Source organism: Schistocerca serialis, chromosome 12 (genome assembly GCF_023864345.2).
Source record: "Schistocerca serialis cubense isolate TAMUIC-IGC-003099 chromosome 12, iqSchSeri2.2, whole genome shotgun sequence".
Lineage (NCBI taxonomy): Eukaryota > Metazoa > Arthropoda > Insecta > Orthoptera > Acrididae > Schistocerca > Schistocerca serialis.
Window position 1 is genome coordinate 14,411,387 of NC_064649.1, and position 18,874 is coordinate 14,430,260.

The following is an 18,874-nucleotide window of genomic DNA, read 5'->3' on the forward strand; positions in this document are numbered from 1 at the left end:
TGTGTCTATCTACCAGCACTTTCCCTTTTGGTAAGTCACTGCATCTTTGTTTATATGTGCGTATTGCATGAATTTTTAACTTAGCTGATTCTGTGCCCACTTCTACACTGGTTTGCAAGAACAACATTGCAGCGTGAGTTATCTTGATCAAAATTGCTAAAATGTGCAGCACCAATGAAGCATGTCTTCTGCCTGTCGCAGCTAAGAATCTTTGGAGCAATTCCATTTGTGAGAACAGACATTGTTCAAACTGTGAGGAGCTTACATTAATAGCTAGTAAGGATGCCACCGACTATGCTGTTAAGCACACCAAATTTGACATCATCATTATCTCATGTAGAATGTGCTTTTATCATCGTGAGTTGGAATTTACATTCAGTAATTGAACGAGCAGGTAACAGGTTTCTTCAGTTCAGTTAAACAGTCTGCACAGTGGTGCTTGTCGAAACAGTAGCTTATCATAGTGGACTATAATTGATGAGTGCTAGTTTCATGAGAAGTACGCCATAAAAATCCAAAAACAGTGGCGTAATTATGGCAAAGATGTGATGCGCTATAACACAATGTAACGTGACATTAATAAATTTAAGATACCTGTACACTGTAGAGTTTTCTCGCAGAGTTGCTCTAGTTTGAAATCTCTCTGAGAAGTTTGGAAGAGAGAAGGCTCTTGAGGGCTCTGTTGCGGATGTAGCTGGAAGCTTTAAAGAGTGACAAAGCCAGGCTATAGCATACAGTACAATGTACACAGTGTTCCTATTCTGTAACGAGCAGTCTCAATCTCTTCATCGTGCGAAATGGATTTCGCACTCTGCGAATGTGTCGTAGATGAAGTTTGGAGATTTGAAAATGGTGTGATTAGTTGACTAGGACAAACAATTACTGGTAAGATTGGGTATTAAAAACATAAGCATTTGGAACTATTAGAGAATCCAGAGAAATAAATGTTGGAGAAGTAAGCAAAAACACGACAATCTGTGATGCAAATGAATTCTGAAATGAGGAAAATGAACCAGAAAAAGAGTGGGGTTGGCTGTGATGAAGCTAAGAACAACAGATGAAATTTTTTCATGTTTATATTTTCATAAGTAAAATGCTGTTATCGACTGCAACTCAAATGATGGAGCTGCCTTTGGTCATGTTATTTATGTATAGTTTTTCTAGCTTTATATGTTCAACAGACTCACTTTTAGGTTTACTACTGCAGCACAGTAGGCCAATAAATGTGTTATTACTCGGGGAGGTGAACCGGAACTGGTTACCTGGCCACAGTGACAGCACTGTTGTGTTTACGCCTGAGAAGTGGGTAGGGGAGGCAGTAACAGTAAACGCTCCAGTGGAGCACCGTCGTGCGCTACACGTCTGTGGATGTCACCGAATGAAGTGTCCATTTATAACGAGAGTGGGGACAGAATGTACAGTACACGTTGATTGCTCAATGCTTTGCTGGCAATATCTCTAAAACTACCTCACCCGGTGAAAGCTGAATTCATTTGTCATTGACTGACGATGATAATGGGTGACGCTTTGTTTGAATCTATACTGACTGATTTTATTACATTTTCTGTTTCATCATCAATTAATGTATCTCACCCGCAGTTGTCATCACACACTTTTTTGGTGTGATATGTAGCGTTTCTAGTGTCATTAAAGAAAAAGCGAATGTCAACAGCAACAATAACAGACTGACCACATAGTCTAGTGGTTAGTGTTTGTGGCTAGTAATGCTGAGGTCTCGTGTTTGGTTTATGGTGGAAAGGTGTGGAAGGAGGTTCCCTCAGCTGTGTGAGTCCAAGCGAAAAGCTACTCGAATATAAAAGTGGCAAAATTGACACATGAGTAACCAAAGCAGCAGTAAGCTTGAAAGGCTTGCAGTAAGATAGGTGGCACACAGTGTTTATTTATTAGGAGCAAAAGCATCAGCTGTTACGTTTAGGGTTAGAGGGCAAGATGCTTGACTGATAACGACTAACTGTTTTAATTCTAATGCTTCACTCTTTCTGCAAGTACCACACCCCACAGTGTGGGACGCACAAATTACTATTTGAGATAAATCTCTGTGAAATTCATTGTGATCGAATTATAAATTTACTGCGTGACAGTTAATCCCAGCCTAGCACTTTTTCATCTGACCAAAAATGTGTAAGAAAGCACTTTGTGTCAAAAGAAAGTTCATTCAGGGAAATGAGATGGAAATTCTGGAAAGTACTTACCTTCAGGAAACGAAATGTTTACTATTTGTTACACACACACACACACACACACAAATGTAAATGCAAAGACATTATCCTAGCTTTTTAAACTATTAGTACTTTCTTCTGGAAGGAGAGAATAGGTTGGAGAGCCAATCTTTCTATATCTTTCAGTTGGTTGTCAGTTGCTTCCCAACATATGTCAACAGGATGCATGTTAGTAATATTTAGGTGAACTGTCAAAGACAGACTCAGGGTTCCTCTGTCACAGTCATATTACTGAAGATATAAATGTATTACACCAACTGAAAATGGGCAAAAGCCTAAAATGCATCCTGGCATAAAGGAAAATCCAGGATGGAATATTACAGTATTATGAAAAAGGCAGTTGCTATTCACCATACAGTGCTGATGCTGAGTTGCAGTTAGGCACAATGAAAAGATTGTTGGAAAGTGACCTTTCGGCCGACAGGGCCTTCGTCAAAGTTAGACAACACACACACACACACACACACACACACACACACACACACACACACACCAACTCAGGCAAATGCAATTCACACACACACACACACACACACACACACACACACACACACACACATGACCACAGTCCTTGGCAGCTGAAGCTGGACTGCGAGGAGCAGCACGATGGGAGAGGCAAATCGGTGGTGGAAAATGGGGGAGGCTAGGGCGAGAGGGGGAGGGATAGCAGGGTAGGGGTAGGGGATGGTATGCTCCCAAAAGCAGCACTTTACCATCCCCAACCCCTACCCTGCTATCCCTCTCCCTCCCTGCCCCATCCTCCTCCTTACCGCCACCAGCTGGTTGTGTCTTGCAGCATGCACTGCTGCTCACAGTGTGGCTTCAGCTGCCAGGGACTGTGGACCTGTGTGTGTGTGTGTGTGTGTGTGTGTGTGTGTGTGTGTGTGTGTGTGTTTTTTAGTAATTTCGACAAAGGCCTTGTTAACTGAAAGAGCTCACTTTCTGACCGTCTTTCTGTTGTGGCTATCTGTGACTCACCCTCTCCACTATATGGTAACAACTACCCTTTTCTTAATATTGCAAGATGAAGAAACATGTGTAGTTGCTGATTTTTTTCAATTAATGGCACAGGAACACTCTAACTTTAATTGTTTATCGTAATGTTTTGTAGTATAAGGTTCAGATCCTTAGTAGCTGTCCTCAGAGCTACTCGCTAATTGTGCCGATCCCATTCTGCCAGGTGCTGATACTGGAACGTCGCAGCCGCCTCAGACAAGCTCTGGGGGAACTCCCACCTCCCAGTGCCACCGTAGGGGCCAATTCGTCTGTAGAGAGTGACGATACGGGGCAAACGGACGTCACCGTTGACGCGGCGGACGAGGGTTCTCCGGCAGAAGAGACGACGGCTGACGACACTCTTGCAGTTGCTGAGGCAGAAGCAGGAGGTGACACAGAGAGCGGCTCCGTGGACGACAAAGAGCCCGATTCGGAGGGCACTGGTTCGCCAAACACTTTGAGGAGAAGGAGACTGGCTTTCTTCCAAAGTCGCCAGGTGAGCAGTGTACTGCCGAGGAGAGAGTGCAGCTCACAGCTGGAAAGAGTGTAACTCTCCTCTGTCCTACTCTGTTGCATAGGGCACTGTTGGTGGCATCTACACCCTACATTAGTGGTGGTTTGGTGCAACATAACTCATCTCCTCCCACATGCCATCATCCGTGCTCCCCACGTCTATCTAACTGTTCCACAATTGGCCAATCGTAATTAGTAGTTCTGGGCCATTTTCATGCACACGTTAGTGGTCACCAAGTTTCCCTTGCAAGGACTCGCACTATAGGCTGAGCCTAGGGATCTGCAAATGTTAAATATTGCCCTGAACTAGTAGATAAGTTCAGTTTTTCTATTTAGCCCAATAGCAATTCACGAGATCATTTTAAGAATGATCGCTGTATTGAAAATAGAGGCTGTAATTGACAACAAGTAATTACAGATCACTAAATGTTGTGTTTGTCATTATAATTGTTCTCTCTATATGAAGTTGAAGCTACACTTTGATTTAGAAAAGTCCTGTACACCACAACACATAATGAAACAGTGGAAACTCCAGATTGGAATATCATGATATAAGGAAAAACTACATGGGTACTCACCTTAAAGATGACATGTTGAGTTTGAGAAAAGAACAAAGAAAAGACAATTATACATTAGCTTTCAGTGAAAGTCAATTTCAGAGAAGGCAAAAACACACACACACACACACACACACACACACACTCTCTCTCTCTCTCTCTCTCTCTCTCTCTCTCTCTCTCTCTCTCTCTCTCTCCCCCCCTCTCCCCCCCTCTCCCCCTCTCCCCCCCCCCCCTTACTCACTCACTCATTCACACAAGCAAGCACACTATATACCAATGCCTCTTCTTTAGTCTTTTTCTTCTTCTTGTTTATCCCGGCTTCTAGAGATCTCTTGTGAAGAGACACGATTCGACAAGTTCTGTAGTGGTGTAGGACTGTCAGTGAAGTTACACCACAGTTAATAATTTAACTTTTAAAACTGCTGGTTTATTGGCATTTATGAAAAGAAAAATACTCTCATGCGGTCAGCAAACTTTGTGTAACACTTGTGTGTGTGTGTGTGTGTGTGTGTGTGTGTGTGTGTGTGTGTGTGTAATGGGCCTCAATATTTTGAATAAACTTTTGGTTCATTTTTTTGTCAAAATCGGCACTTGTCTCAAAAATGATGTCCAACTTCGTGCATTAAGTCCAAACACATTTGCAACTACTGTACACGATTTACTGGACAGCTCGATAGTGCACTGGCGTGTTATGTATTTCAAATCGAGCGGCCAGGTTTCAGTTTCCCCTAATGGGCTAAACGACTTTTTGTAATAATGTGATGTGTCTATCTCATGTAAAGTTTAAATGAACTGAATTTACTCTCCATTCGGTTCAAGATGACAAAATAAAATTCACCACATAGGTCAGCGAATTGTACATGTGCACTTTTTGCACTGTAAGTGATAACTCGTCTCAGAGTAAAAACCGCACATAAATTCACCCTTTTTTATGCATACAAAATTCAAAACACCTTTATGTTAGACAAATAAATTATGGCATGTAATTACTAATGAAACATTTCCGATGCTGAATAAACTTTAAGAACTTGTATTTCATAATCAATAAAATTTTATTGCCTGAGTGAAATTATTAGTTTGTTAAAAGGGATTCAGATTACATTCAACTCGTGTCTGGACGATGACGTCACGAATTGACATTTGCTCGGAATGAATGAAATACCTGTACTGAAAAAATACTGTCCGTTGAGAAATTTACTGACTTTTATAACAAATTTTGTGCCCCTTGCATCGCTACAACACCTCACACACACGACTGCCATCTTCGGCAGCTTGGACCAGAATGAATGAATGAATCAATCAATCAATGAAGAATAATAATTATGATGATGATGATGGCAGTGTTGGTGGTGGCGGCGGCGGCGGCGGCCTCCATGCATCTGCACCTTGTGAGCAGTGCCTATTGGCTGTGTCCAATTCAAATATTATGCCCAGTGCACGCACGGCTCAAGAAACTTAAGGCTAGTTGTGAAACATTATCAGCAGGCAGACATTGTTTTCTGTCAGAGGTTCGATATGGGGCCAAACGAAAGAACAAACTTAAAGAATGGGCCAAAATGTGGCAGATATACCGATGAGGCAAAACATGATGACCTCTGTCCACCGCGAGACTGAATGGCATCTGGTGGTGGTGTGCAGTGTGGTGCAACAGGGCAAGTATATAAGCAGAGCACAGACAAACAGGAAATTGTTGTAGCTGTAATGCAGGGCACAAATGAAAAAAGCCCCTGACTTAAGAAATTTTGACGAAGGCCAACAATGTTATGAGAAGGAAAGATTCCACTCACCATATAGCGGAGATGCTGAGTCGCAGATAGGCACAACAAAGACTGTCACAAATAAGCTTGTGGCCAGCAAGGCCTTCATCTTGAATAGACGAGACACACACACACACACACACACACACACACACACACACACACACACAAACACAAACACATATACATATGACTGCAGGCTCTGGCAACTGAAGCCACATTGCAAGCAGCAGCATCAGTGCATGATGGGAGTGGTGACTGAGTGGCAGTAAGGGAGAGGCTGAGGCAAGGAGGGATAGGGATAGTAGTGTAGAGGGGGGGGGGGGGGGGAGACAGTGAAATGCTGCTGGGGAGTGTGTAGGGACGTGGCAGGGAGATGATAGGGCAGCTATTTGCAGTTGGGAGGTTAGACGGATGGCAGGGGAGCGGTGGGGGCAGGGTAGGGGTAACAGAAAAGGAGAGACATAAAAAGACTGAGTGTGATGGGGGAATGAGGGCTTTGTAGTGCCAGAATGGGAACAGGGAAAGGGCTGGAAGGGTGAGGACAATGACTAACGAAGTTTGAGGCCAGGAGGGATACGGGAAAGTTCTCACGTGCTTATTTCAGAAAAGCTGGTAAGCTGGTGTTGCTGGGAAGGATCAATATGGCACAGACTCTGAAGCAGTCATTGAAATGAAGGATGTCGTGTTAGACAGCATGCTAGCAACAGTGTTGTCCACTTGGGCTCACATAGAATGCAGCATAGTGGTTGCAATTTAGCTTGTAGATCACGACTCGTTTCACAGTGAGCCCTGCTTTTGATGGGATGGGTGATGTTTGTGACTGGACTGGAGTAGGTAGTGGTGGGAGGATGGAACAGGTCTTGCATCGAGATCTGTTACAGGGGTATGAGCCATGAGGTAAGGAGTTGGGAGCAGGGGTTGTGTGGGGATGGATGAGTATATTGTGCAGGTTCGGTGGTAGGCAGAATACCACTGTAAGGGGGTTGGGAGGGGGGGGGGGGGGAAGGATAGTGGGCAGGAACATTTCTCATTTCAGGGCACGACGAGAGGTACTCGAAACCCTAGTCCAAGTTGCCATGACCACCTATGTCCTCGCCCGAAATTGCTCCTCCTTTGAAGACATTACCTACAAACAAATCTAGGGTCCGGCTATGAGCACCTGCATGGCACCATGCTATGCCAACCTATTCATGAACCATCTAGAGGAATTCTTAAACACCCATCATCCTAAACACCTCACTTGGTTCAGATTCATTGATGGCACCTTTGCGATCTGGATCGAGTGTGAGGCCACCCTCTCCACATTCCTCCATAACCTCAACAACCCATCTGCTTCACCTGTTCCTACTCAACACAAGAAGCCACCTTTTTAGATGTTGACCTCCACCTCAAAGATGGCTGCATCAGTACCTCCATCCATATCAAACCTACTAATCACGAGCAATACCTTCACTTCGACAACTGCCACCCGTTCCATACCAAGAAGTCCCTTCCATACAGCCTAGCCACCTGTGGTCGTTGCTTCTGCAGTGACAAGAGGTCCCTCTCGATATATACTGAGGGTCTCACCGAAGCCTTCACAGACACAAATTACCCTTCCAACCTTGTTAAAAAAAAATCTCCTGTGGCTTATCTTTCCAGTCTCCCTCCACCTCCCAAAGACTCACTGGCTGGCCACAGGACTGAAGCAACTGAAGTACATTCTCCGCCTTCCCCCTGCGGGTACAGGGGTTAGAATAGGCCCGAGGTATTCCTGCCTGTCATAAGAGGCGATTAAAAGGAGTTTCAAATGTTTCGGACTTTATGTGATGGTCCCCTGTAGGGTTTGACCTCCATTCTTCAAAATTTTCCGGAAGAACGAGACAATTGGGGAAGGGCACCTTACATGGTGCAGCGTGTCCATCGTGCATTGAGATCTTTAGCCCACTTTCTCGTTGTCGCATTGCAGTCCCGCCCATTCTCCATCTCGTGGGCGAGGACACCTTCCTGGGTGTGTTTTCCACTGTGCACTATGCAGTGTCGCTTTCTGCGTCGACGATGACCATGGACTTCTTTGCACCTGACACCCAGCATGATAGCCAGTTCGTTGTGGTGGGGCCGCCATGTACCCTGTTGGTTGTAGCCCCCTCACCACACAGGGATCGCTCTGCTGATGCCTGCACCAGTAACTCCTCATGTATGGCAAGGGGTAGATGCCCATCCCCTGGGGCATCGGGATTCCCGGCAATGGCCGTCCTGCCAGGTGGCCTTTGCTGCAGCTGCGTGGTGCCCTGGGAAGGGCCCCTGGTTGGAGTGGGTAGCATCTAGGTGGACGACACGTGATGAAGCATAGTCCATCATCTCTTGCTGGTGGGGAAACACCAGCAGTCTCTAAGTGATTATGAGCTCAATTCAATGCACGGAAGTACGACCCCAAATCATTCCCCTCCCTGGCTACACCATGGGAGGAACGTTAGGCTAAGGATGGCAGCGGATCTTATTTGCCTCGCTACCTTGTATGTTCGAGAGCTGATAGGGAATCTTTCATGACGATGAAGCCTTGGTTTTTTGTTGAGCATTTAGAGGACAAGTTTGGGGAAGTGGAGGGCTTGTCCAAAATGAAATCTGGGTCAGTCTTGATCAAAACAGCTTCCTCTGCCCGGTCATGGACGTTACTTGCTTGTGACAAGCTGGGGGATGTTTCTGTAACCATCACGCCCCATAAGAGCTTAAATATGGTCCAGGGTATCATATTTCACAGGGACCTTCTTTTGCAGTCTGACGATGAGTTGCGCACCAATTTAGAGCGGCGAGGTGTACATTTCGTCTGGCGTGTCCACCAGGGTCCGTCCCCCACCTCCCATCTGTGTCATCTGCGGAGAGCGCCATTCGCCTTGCTTGCCAGACTGCAGGATTCTCCAGATAGAAAGGAAAATCATGGAGCACAAGACCCTGGACCAACTGACCTATACTGAGGCTAAGAGAAAATTTGAATGCCTGCATCCTGTGCGTAGGACATCGTCTTACGCAACGCCTACAACAATTCTGGCACCATCAGATCCGCTAACCCAAGTCACCTCTCAGAGACGGAAGACTACACCTGCCCCCTTGATGGTTGGGGGCATTTCCCTCCCTGTTGCTCCTGCACCATCTACTTTGGGAGCAACACCTTCCCCAACCATCTGGGACATCCGTCGCCACTTCTAAGCCGGAGAAGCGTAAGTCTTCTTCAGCTTCTCTCGCTAGGAAGGGGTCCCTTGGGTCACCCCCTTCCCAGCTTTCTGCTAGTGGGAAAGACGACACCCGCCAGTGGCTGAAGAGCCTAAAAGCAGTTGGTCGTAGGGCTTCATGCTCATCATCAGTACCGGAGAAGACTGAGCAAGTGAAGTCCACCCAACCAGGGAAACCCAAGGAGCAGCGAGAGAAATCCAAAAAGAAAACACCGAAGACCAAGGAAATTGCAGTGGCACCCACACCACCGCTACCTACAGGCTCTGCGTCTGAGTATGGGGTAGAGATTTTAGGCATCTGCTGAGAACCTAGATCTAACCAGGCCCTCAGACAAAATGGATATATACTGCTCAGGCAAAAAGTTGGTGGCAGCAGGCGACCCTGAAGCGTAAACTGCCTCATTAATTGTTCCATGCCTTCCCAGTCTCATGATGATCTCATCCTACAGTGGAATTGCGGCAGTTTTTTCCACCTAATGGCTGAGCTACGGCAACTGTTAAGCTTTACACCTGCTATCTGCATTGCCCTCCAGGAAACCTGGTTCCCGGCGATGCGGACTCCTGCCCTCCGGGGCTATAAGGGATATTACAGGAACCGTAGCGACTATAATCGAGTGTCAGGTGGAGTTTGCATTAATGTCCTAAATTCAGTATGTAGTGAACATTTGCCCCTTCAAACCCATTTTGAAGCTGTGGCTGTCAGAATAAGGACGACACAGGAAATAACTGTCTGCAATGTATGTCTTCCTCCAGATGGTGCAGTACGCCGGAATGTATTAGCTACACTGATTGATCAACTCCCTAAACCTTTCCTACTTTTGGGAGATTTTAATGCCCATAACCCCTTGTGGGGTGGTACCATGCTTACTGGCCGAGACAGAGATGTTGAAACTTTACTGTCTCAGTTCGACCTCTGCCTCTTAAACACTGGGGCTGCCACACATTTCAGTGTGGCTCATGGTAGTTACTCAACCATTGATTTATCAATTTCCAGTCCAAGACTTGTCCCATCTATCCACTGGAGAGCACATGAGGACCTGTGTGGTAGTGACCACTTCCCCATCTTCCTGTCATTGCCCCAGCATCAGGCCCACGGACGCCTGCCCACATGGGCTTTAAACAAGGCAGACAGGGAAACTTTCACCTCTGCTGTCACCGTTGAATCTCCCCCACACGGTAACATTGATGTGATGGTTGAACAAGTGACTGCAACAATTGTTTCTGCAGCAGAAAACGTGATCCCTCGCTCTTTAGGGTGCTCGAGGCGTAAAGCAGCCCCTTGGGGGTCGCCGCAAGTCACTGAAGCAATTAAGGAGTGTCGGTGAGCTCTAAAGCGGCACCTTTCCCTGGAGCACTTCATAGCCTTTTTAGACAGCTCCTTGCCTGTGTTCGCTATCTTATCAAATGACGGGAACAGGAGTGTTGGGAGAGATACGTCTTGACCATTGGGTGCCATACGTCACCTTCCCAAGTCCGGGCAAAGATTAAACGTCTTTTCGGGTACCAGGCCCCAACAGGTGCCCCGGCGTTACCTTAAATGGCGTGTTATCTACCAACACAAACGCAATTGCCGAGCACTTTGCTCGAGCCTCTGCGTTGGAGAAAAAACCCCCAGCCTTTCAGGCATTCAAACGGCAGCTGAAAGGGAATGTTCTCTCATTCACTACATATTGCAGTGAAATCCTATAACACCCCATTTACAGAGTGGGAGCTCCTCAGTGCCCTTGCACATTGCCCCGACACAGCTCTTGGGCCTGATCGGATCCACAGCCAGATGATTAAACATCTCTCAGCTGACTGCAAGCGACATCTCCTCCTCATCTTCAACCGGATCTGGTGGCATTGTGTCTTTCCATCGCAATGGCGGGAGACCACCATCATTCCGGTCCTCCAACCCGCTAAAAACCCACTCGATGTGGAAAGCTATCGGCCCATCAGCCTCACCAGTGTTCTATGTAAGCTGTTGGAACGTATGGTATGTCGGCGGTTGGGTTGGGTCCTGGAGTCACGTGGTCTGCTGGCACCATGTCAGGGCGGCTCCCCCCAGTGTCGCTCTACCACTGATAATCTTGTGTCCCTTGTGTCTGCCACCCGAACAACCTTTTCCAGACAGCAATACCTGGTTCCGACTTTTTTGAATTGCGTAATGCATACAACACGACCTAGTGACATCATATCCTTGCCGCATTGTATGAGTGGGGTCTCCTGGGCCCTCTCCCGGTTTTTATCCAAAACTTACTGTGGCTCCGTACTTTCCTTGTCCAAGGTGGTGCCTCCCATAGTTCCATCCATATCCATGAGAATGGCGTCCTGCAGGGCTCTGTATTGAGTGTGTGTCTATTTTTAGTGGCCATTAATGGTCTAGCAGCAGCTGTCAGGCTCTCCATCTCACCTTCTCTGGATGCAGACAACTTCTGCATTTCGTACTGCTGCTCCAGTACTGGTGTTGCTGAGCGGCGCCTACAGTGAGCCATTCACAACACAAAGCGCAGTCACGTGCCCTAGCCTATGGCTTCCAGTTTTCAGCTGCGAATTCGTGTGTCATGCACTTCTGACAGCGTGGTACTGTTCATCCGGAACCAGAACTTTATCTGAATGATGCTTCACTCACTGTAGTGGAGATATATCGATTCTTAGGACTGGTTTTTGATGCCCCATTGACTTGGCTACCTCACCTTCGTCAGCTTAAGCGGGAGTGCTAACAGCACCTCAATGCCCTCCGTTGCCTGAGCAACACAAATTGGGCTGCAGATCGCTCTACGCTGCTGCAGCTCTACAGAGCCCTTGTCCTATCCCGAATTGACTATGAGAGTGTAGTTTATGGTTCAGCAGTGCCTTCAGGGTTGCATTTACTCGACCCTGTGCACCACTGTGGGGTTTGACTAGTGACAGGAGCTTTTTGGACGAGTGCGGTGACCAGTGTACTGGTGGAGGCTGGTGCCCCTCCATTGCAGATCAGACTTGTGCAACTGCTCGCCAGTAATGCAGCACATATTCGTAGTTCCCCTGAGCATCCAAATTACTGTCTCCTTTTCCCTCCCACGGCAGTCCATCTCCTGCATCGGCGGCCCAGATCGGGGCTAACGATTGAGGTTCGCGTGCGGTCCCTACTCTCCGAACTGGAGCCCTTCCCTTTACCACCTCTACTTGTGGTCCGTTCATGTACGCCTCCATGGTGTACACCTCGGCCGCAGCTTCGTCTGGACTGTTCACGTTGCCCTATGGACTCTATTAACCCTGCAGCTCTCTGCTGTCACATCCTCTCGATTCTTAACGTGTTTCGGGGCTCTGTAGTGGTTTACACCAAAAGCTCAATGGCTGAGGGTCACATTGGCTTTGCCTACGTGCATGGCGGCCATGTTGAACAGCATTCCTTACCCGATTGGTGAGTGTATTCACTGCAGAGTTGGTGGCCATTTCTCGTGCACTTCAATATCTCCGTTCATGTCCTGGGCAATCTTTTCTTTTATGTACTGACTCTCTGAGCAACCTGAAAACTATTGACCAGTGCTAGCCTTGTCATCCTTTGGTAGTGTACATCCAGGAGTCTATCTATGCCCTTGAATGGTCCAGTCGTTCAGTGGTGTTTCTCTGGACCCCTGGTCATGTCGGAATCCCAGGAAATGAACTAGCTGACAGGCTGGCCAAACAGGCTACACGCAAACCACTTCTGGAGATGGGCATCCCTGCAACTGACCTGTGTTCGTTATTGCGCCGCAAGGTTTTTCAGCTTTGGGAGACGGCATGGCAAAATCTCAGTACGCACAACAAACTGCGAGCCATTAAGTGGACCACGAATGTGTGGAAGTCCTCGATGAGGACGTCTCGCAGGTACTCTGTGGTTCTCTGCAGGCTCCACATTGGCCATGCATGGGCGACCCACGGCTACCTCCTGTGCCGTGAAGACCCACCTCAGTGTCGGTGCAGCGCCCGGTTGACAGTGGCCCATATTCTTCTGCTATGTCCTTCTTAGGCTGCCCTGAGACTTCATCTTCGGTTGCCGGACTCATTATCATTGATTTTAGCAGACAACGCTTCATCGGCTGATTTGGTTTTACGTTTCATCCGTGAAGGTAGGTTTTATCATTTCGATCTGAGTTTTAGTGCCTGTCCTTTGTCCCTCTGTGTCCTCCACCCTAGTGCTTTTAGGGTGAAGGTTTTAATGTGTTGCAGGGTGCCTGGCTTTTCCTTTTTATTTTCGTAGTCGGCCAGCCACTGTAATCTGCTTCCTTGTTTTACTCTCTTCTAATTTGTTCTTGCATCTCTCTGTTGTTCTCTTGTCCTCTTTTGTTCCTTTTAGTATTTGTTGCCTTTCCTTCATTCTTGTGGTCTTTCCTTTCCTTCCATTTTGTGTTATACATCTTGTCTGTTTTATTCTCACACTTGTGGCATTGTTTGGTTAGGAACAAGGGACCAGTGACCTCGTAGTTTTGTCCCTTTCCCCCCTCTTTTAAACCAACCAACCAACCTACATTCTCCGCCATGATTTTAAGTACCTTTCGTCATGCCCTGAAATGAGAAATGTCCTTCCCGCCCTCCCACAGTGGTATTCCACCATCCACTGAACCTACACAATAAACTTGCTCGTCCCTACAAAATCCCCACTCCCAAACTCTTACCTCATGGCTCTGCCCCTGTAATAGATCTAGAAGCAAGACATGTCCCATAAATCCTCCCACCACCACCTACTCGAGTCCGGTCACAAACATCACCTATCCTCTCAAATGTGGGGCTACTTGTGAAACCAGTCATGTGATCTACGACTAAGATGCAACCATTGTGCTGCATTCTTTGTGGGCATTGCAACCAACATGCTATCTGTGTGCATGAATTGCCACCGACAAACTGTGGCCAAGAAACAAGTGGACCACCCTGTTGCAGAGCACTGTGCCCAACACGACATCCTTCATTTCAGTGACTGCTTCACAGCCTGTGCCGTATGAATCCTTCCCACCAACACCAGCTTTTCTGAGTCGCACAGATGGGAACTTTCCCTGCAATATATCGTACGTTCCTGTAACCCTCCTGGCCTCAACCTTCGTTAGTCATTGCCCTCACCCATCCAGCCCCTTCCCTGTTCCCATTTCAGTACTACACAGCCCTCATTCCACCATCGCTCCTTTTCTGCTATCCTCTTTACCTCTCCCCTGCCCTCTTTCTAACCTCCCAACTGCACATAGCTGCCCGACCCTCTCTCCACCTCGTGCCTGCAGGCTCGCCAGCAGCACTTCACTGTCCCCCACCCCTACCATACTATCCCTCCCCCTCCCCAGCCTCCCCCTCATCTCCACCCAGCTGCCATCACCTCATGCACTGGTGCTGCTGCTCGCAGTGTGGCTTCAGTTGCAGGCATGTGTGTGACAGGTGTGTGTGTGTGTGTGTGTGTGTGTGTGTGTGTGTGTGTGTGTGTCATCTAGTTTTGACAAAGGTCTTACTGGCTGAAAGCTTATTTGTGACAGTCTTTTATTGTGCCTATCTGCGACTAAGCATCACCCCTACATAATAAGTCGCAACTTTCCTCTTCATTGTATTGTTATTGACAAAGGCCTCATTGTTGCAGCCCAGCACAAGCATCTCCAAAGTGGCAAAGACAGTCATTTGAGTGCATGCACACTCCTGTGTGTTCCCACGTTCACCTGACAAAATTGTCACTAATGACTGTAGCGCACATGTGACCTCGAGATTGGACTGGGAATCAATGGAAATGTCTCCCTTTCAGGTGAATTTTGTTCCTTCTCACACTGGGCCGACAATCGTAACCGAATACATTCTCATTGAGGTGAACAGCTGTTAGAATCTAATATCATGCCGGAGGGGGCAGGATCGTGCTGCGGTGGACATTTGTCTGCACTTCTGTGGGACGCATGGTAGTAATCGAAGGCACTGCAACAGCTGCAGACATTGTGAACCACCGCATCCCTTCATGCCCGGCGTCTCATCTGTCGGCAGCAGCATATTCCGGCAGGGTAACTTTCTGTGTCTCGAAGCCAAAATGGTGCTACAGTTGTTTCTGGAGCACAATAGTGCTCGACAGGACGACATCTGCGATGTTTTTGGCACCAGCTCCACGGTCACAAGCGACTAGCTGTAATTTACAGGAATTGTGAGATCTGTATGTAGACATCTGCAGTCATGTACCACCAGAAACCAAACGACAACTTGTCGAATGCATACCACGCAAATAGCTGCTGTATTGCAGTTCAAAGGGGTAGTGACTTTTAAGCAGATAGTGATAATATTTTCCCCCCTTAATGTGCATTATTGGACAGTAAAAAATAGTATTGTTTGGCATGTGTATGTCAGTCTCCTCCTTTTCACCAGTAAATGATTGAGGTTCATTTAAAATATTGAGTTTGGAAGCAAACAGCAACAAGCTGTAGGTATAAGTGCGTAATTCTGCAAGTGTCCCTGGTACATTGTTGTAGCAGTTGTCATTATTTTTGTGGTCTTCAGTCAAAAGCTGGTTCAGTGTAGCTTTTGTGCTATTATGTCCTGTGCAGGCCTCTCCATATGTAACCACAGCAGCCGATGTCCACTTGAACCTGCTCACTACAGTACAGGGTGATTTAGAAGTAACAGCACACACTTCCTTGGTGTAATGTATGCGTCAAAATGAGAGTAAAATGTTAAATAAAGATTTATGTGAAATTTATTTATTCTGAGTGATGATGCATAATGTCATTTTTGGTAGGCATTACACCACGGGCAGGGGACTGATGAGCTAAGAAGTTAAGTCCGATAGTGCTCAGAGCCATTTGAACACCACGGGCCAGTACATGCTTTCGGGATGTTGTGTTGGCCTGCATGTCAGCTCATATTGTTTTGTACACACCTCTACGCTGCCTGGTTGATTCTGGCACAAAATGCCTTTATTTACTTGACTTTTTTGTGGCCTGTTGTACTGTATGGTGGTTGCCCTGGTACCAGATGTACTACATACATTCATTCTGTCAGTAGTTCTTAGACTGCAGTTGATACGTACGGTACGATGGCGTACCCAAACGGTGCAGCAGAAGGCAATGCACGAGCAGCTAGCTGACGGTATATGAAAATGCTTCCAAACAGAAAAGTACCAAACCACCATGCTTTCACAGCTGTGGACAGGCACATAAGGGAATACGGCATTTGTGTTGTGCCACGGGTAGGTCTTCCTCAACTGGATGGACTGGGTATCGAGGAACATCCTGTAAAAGGTAGATGCAGATCCAGCCATATAAGTGCTGCTGTCAGGGTTCCTCAATCAGCTGTATGGCGCCTGCTATGCAGACAGCAATTCCACTCTTTTCACCTGCAAATAGTATACTAGCTGACACCTGTAGACTACACTTGACGTCAGAATTTCTGTCAGTGGTTACTTGAGTGCTGTGCTGCTGTTTCGTGGTTCGGTCATCGAGTACTGTTTACGGATGAGAGCCTTTGTACCCAGGCAGGTATCGTGAATGTTCATAGTTTACACGTGTGGACATTTGAGAATCCTCACATAACTACAGTAGGGTGATATGGAAATAATTTTGCAGTGAACATTTGGCGCAGTGAAGTGTAGAGTCAATTAATTGGACTGCAAGTTACTCCACAGTACCTGATTGGTAGAGTGTGTGACATTCGCCTGCTTTATTTCATCGTCGATTGTGCCTGGTGTCGACGTACTGTGTTGTGATACTGGCTGAAAAATGAGCGTGGAAGTTCAACGCTGACTACTTTAAATGAAGTAGCTGACAGATGCACATTCGCGTTTCGCAGTTCTTTACTTTCACAGTTCACAACCCCCAATAATACACAGGTATATGGCCAGTGCTCTGTTGTTTAACTTTCGATAAGCCTCATTAATAGGTTGCAGGCAAGCATCCACATACTGCTACAATAGGTTACTGTTAACATCTACGAACAGTAAAAGCCTAACCACACATTTCACCGTCTTTCAAATAAATTGAACAGACACTGTCATTGTTTTAACACATGGCCTAATTGTGTTACACTTACATCACAGTTAAGTTAACTCGGCCGTGGACTGACTGTCTCGGGACAAAAAGTGGGCCCTTATACAGGGTTTTACAAAAAGGTGCAGCCAAACTTTCAGGAAACATTCCTCACACACAAAGAAAGAAAATATGTTATGTGGACACGTGTCCGGAAATGCTTACTTTCCATGTTAGAGCTTATTTTATTACTTCTCTTCAAATCACATTAATCATGGAATGGAAACACGCAGCAACAGAATGTACCAGCGTGACTTCAAACACTTTGTTAGAGGAAATGAACAAAATGTCCTCCGTTAGTGAGGATACGTGCGTCCACCCGCCGTCACATGGAATCCCTGATGCTCTGATGCAGCCCTGGAGAATGGCATATTGTATCATAGCCGTCCACAATACGAGCTCAAAGAGTCTCTACATTTGGTACCGGGGTTGCGTAGACAAGAGCTTTCAAATGCCCCCATAAATGAAAGTCAAGAGGGTTGAGGTCAGGAGAGGGTGGAGGCCATGGAATTGGTCCGCCTCTACCAATTCATCGCTCACCGAATCTGTTGTTGAGAAGCGTAGGAACACTTCGACTGAAATGTGCAGGAGCTCCATCGTGCATGAACCACGTGTTGTGTCGTACTTGTAAAGGCGCATGTTGTAGCAGCACAGGTAGAGTATCCCGTATGAAATCATGATAACGTGCTCCATTGAGCATAGGTGGAAGAACATGGGGCCCAATCAAGACATCACCACAATGCCTGCCCAAACGTTCACAGAAAATCTGTCTTGATGACGTGATTGCACAATTGTGTGTGGAATCTCGTCAGCCCACACATGTTGATTGTGAAAATTTACAATTTGATCACATTGGAATGAAGCCTCATCCGTAAAGAGAACACTTGCACTGAAATGAGGATTGACACATTGTTGGATGAACCATTCGCAGAGTGTACCCGTGGAGGCTGCTGATACTGCCTGCACACGCTGTACATGGTACGGAAACAACTGGTTCTCCCAAACAGTGACGTGGTCAACGTTACCTTGTACAGCAGCAACTTCTCTGACGCTGACATTAGGGTTATCGTCAACTGCACGAAGAATTGCCTCGTCCATTGCAGGTGTCCTCGTCGTTCTAGGTCTTCCCCAGTCGCGAGTCATAGGCTGGAATGTTCCGTGCTCCCTAAGATGCCGATCAATTGCTTCGAACGTCTTCCTGTCGGGACACCTTCGTTCTGGAAATCTGTCTCGATACAAACGTACCACGCCATGCTAATCCATACATCAAATGGGCATCTGCCAACTCTGCACTTGTAAACATCGCACTGACTGCAAAACCACGTTCGTGATGAACACTAACCTGTTGATGCTACGTACTGATGTGCTTGATGCTAGTACTATAGAGCAATGAGTGGCATGTCAACACAAGCACCGAAGTCAACATTACCTTCCTTCAATTGGGCCAACTGGCGGTGAATCGAGGAAGTACAGTACATACTGACGAAACTAAAATGAGCTCTAATGTGGAAATTAAGCGTTTCCGGACACATGTCCACATAACATATTTTCTTTATTTGTGTGTGAGGAATGTTTCCTGAAAGTTTGGCCATACCTTTTTGTAACACCCTGTACATCCTC

The 18,874-nt window shown here is 46.7% G+C and overlaps 1 protein-coding gene across 3 annotated transcripts in view; it reads left to right on the forward strand.

Annotated features, from left to right (window-relative positions):
- The window catches only part of LOC126428156 (transmembrane and ubiquitin-like domain-containing protein 1), a 56,570-nt gene that overhangs the window by 17,845 nt on the left and 19,851 nt on the right, over positions 1 to 18,874 (forward strand). For all 3 annotated transcript variants that reach the window (XM_050090065.1, XM_050090067.1, XM_050090066.1), the window contains exon 3: positions 3,421 to 3,732. In XM_050090065.1, coding sequence (XP_049946022.1) covers positions 3,421 to 3,732 — 312 coding nt within the window. The remainder of the gene's footprint in view (positions 1 to 3,420; positions 3,733 to 18,874) is intronic.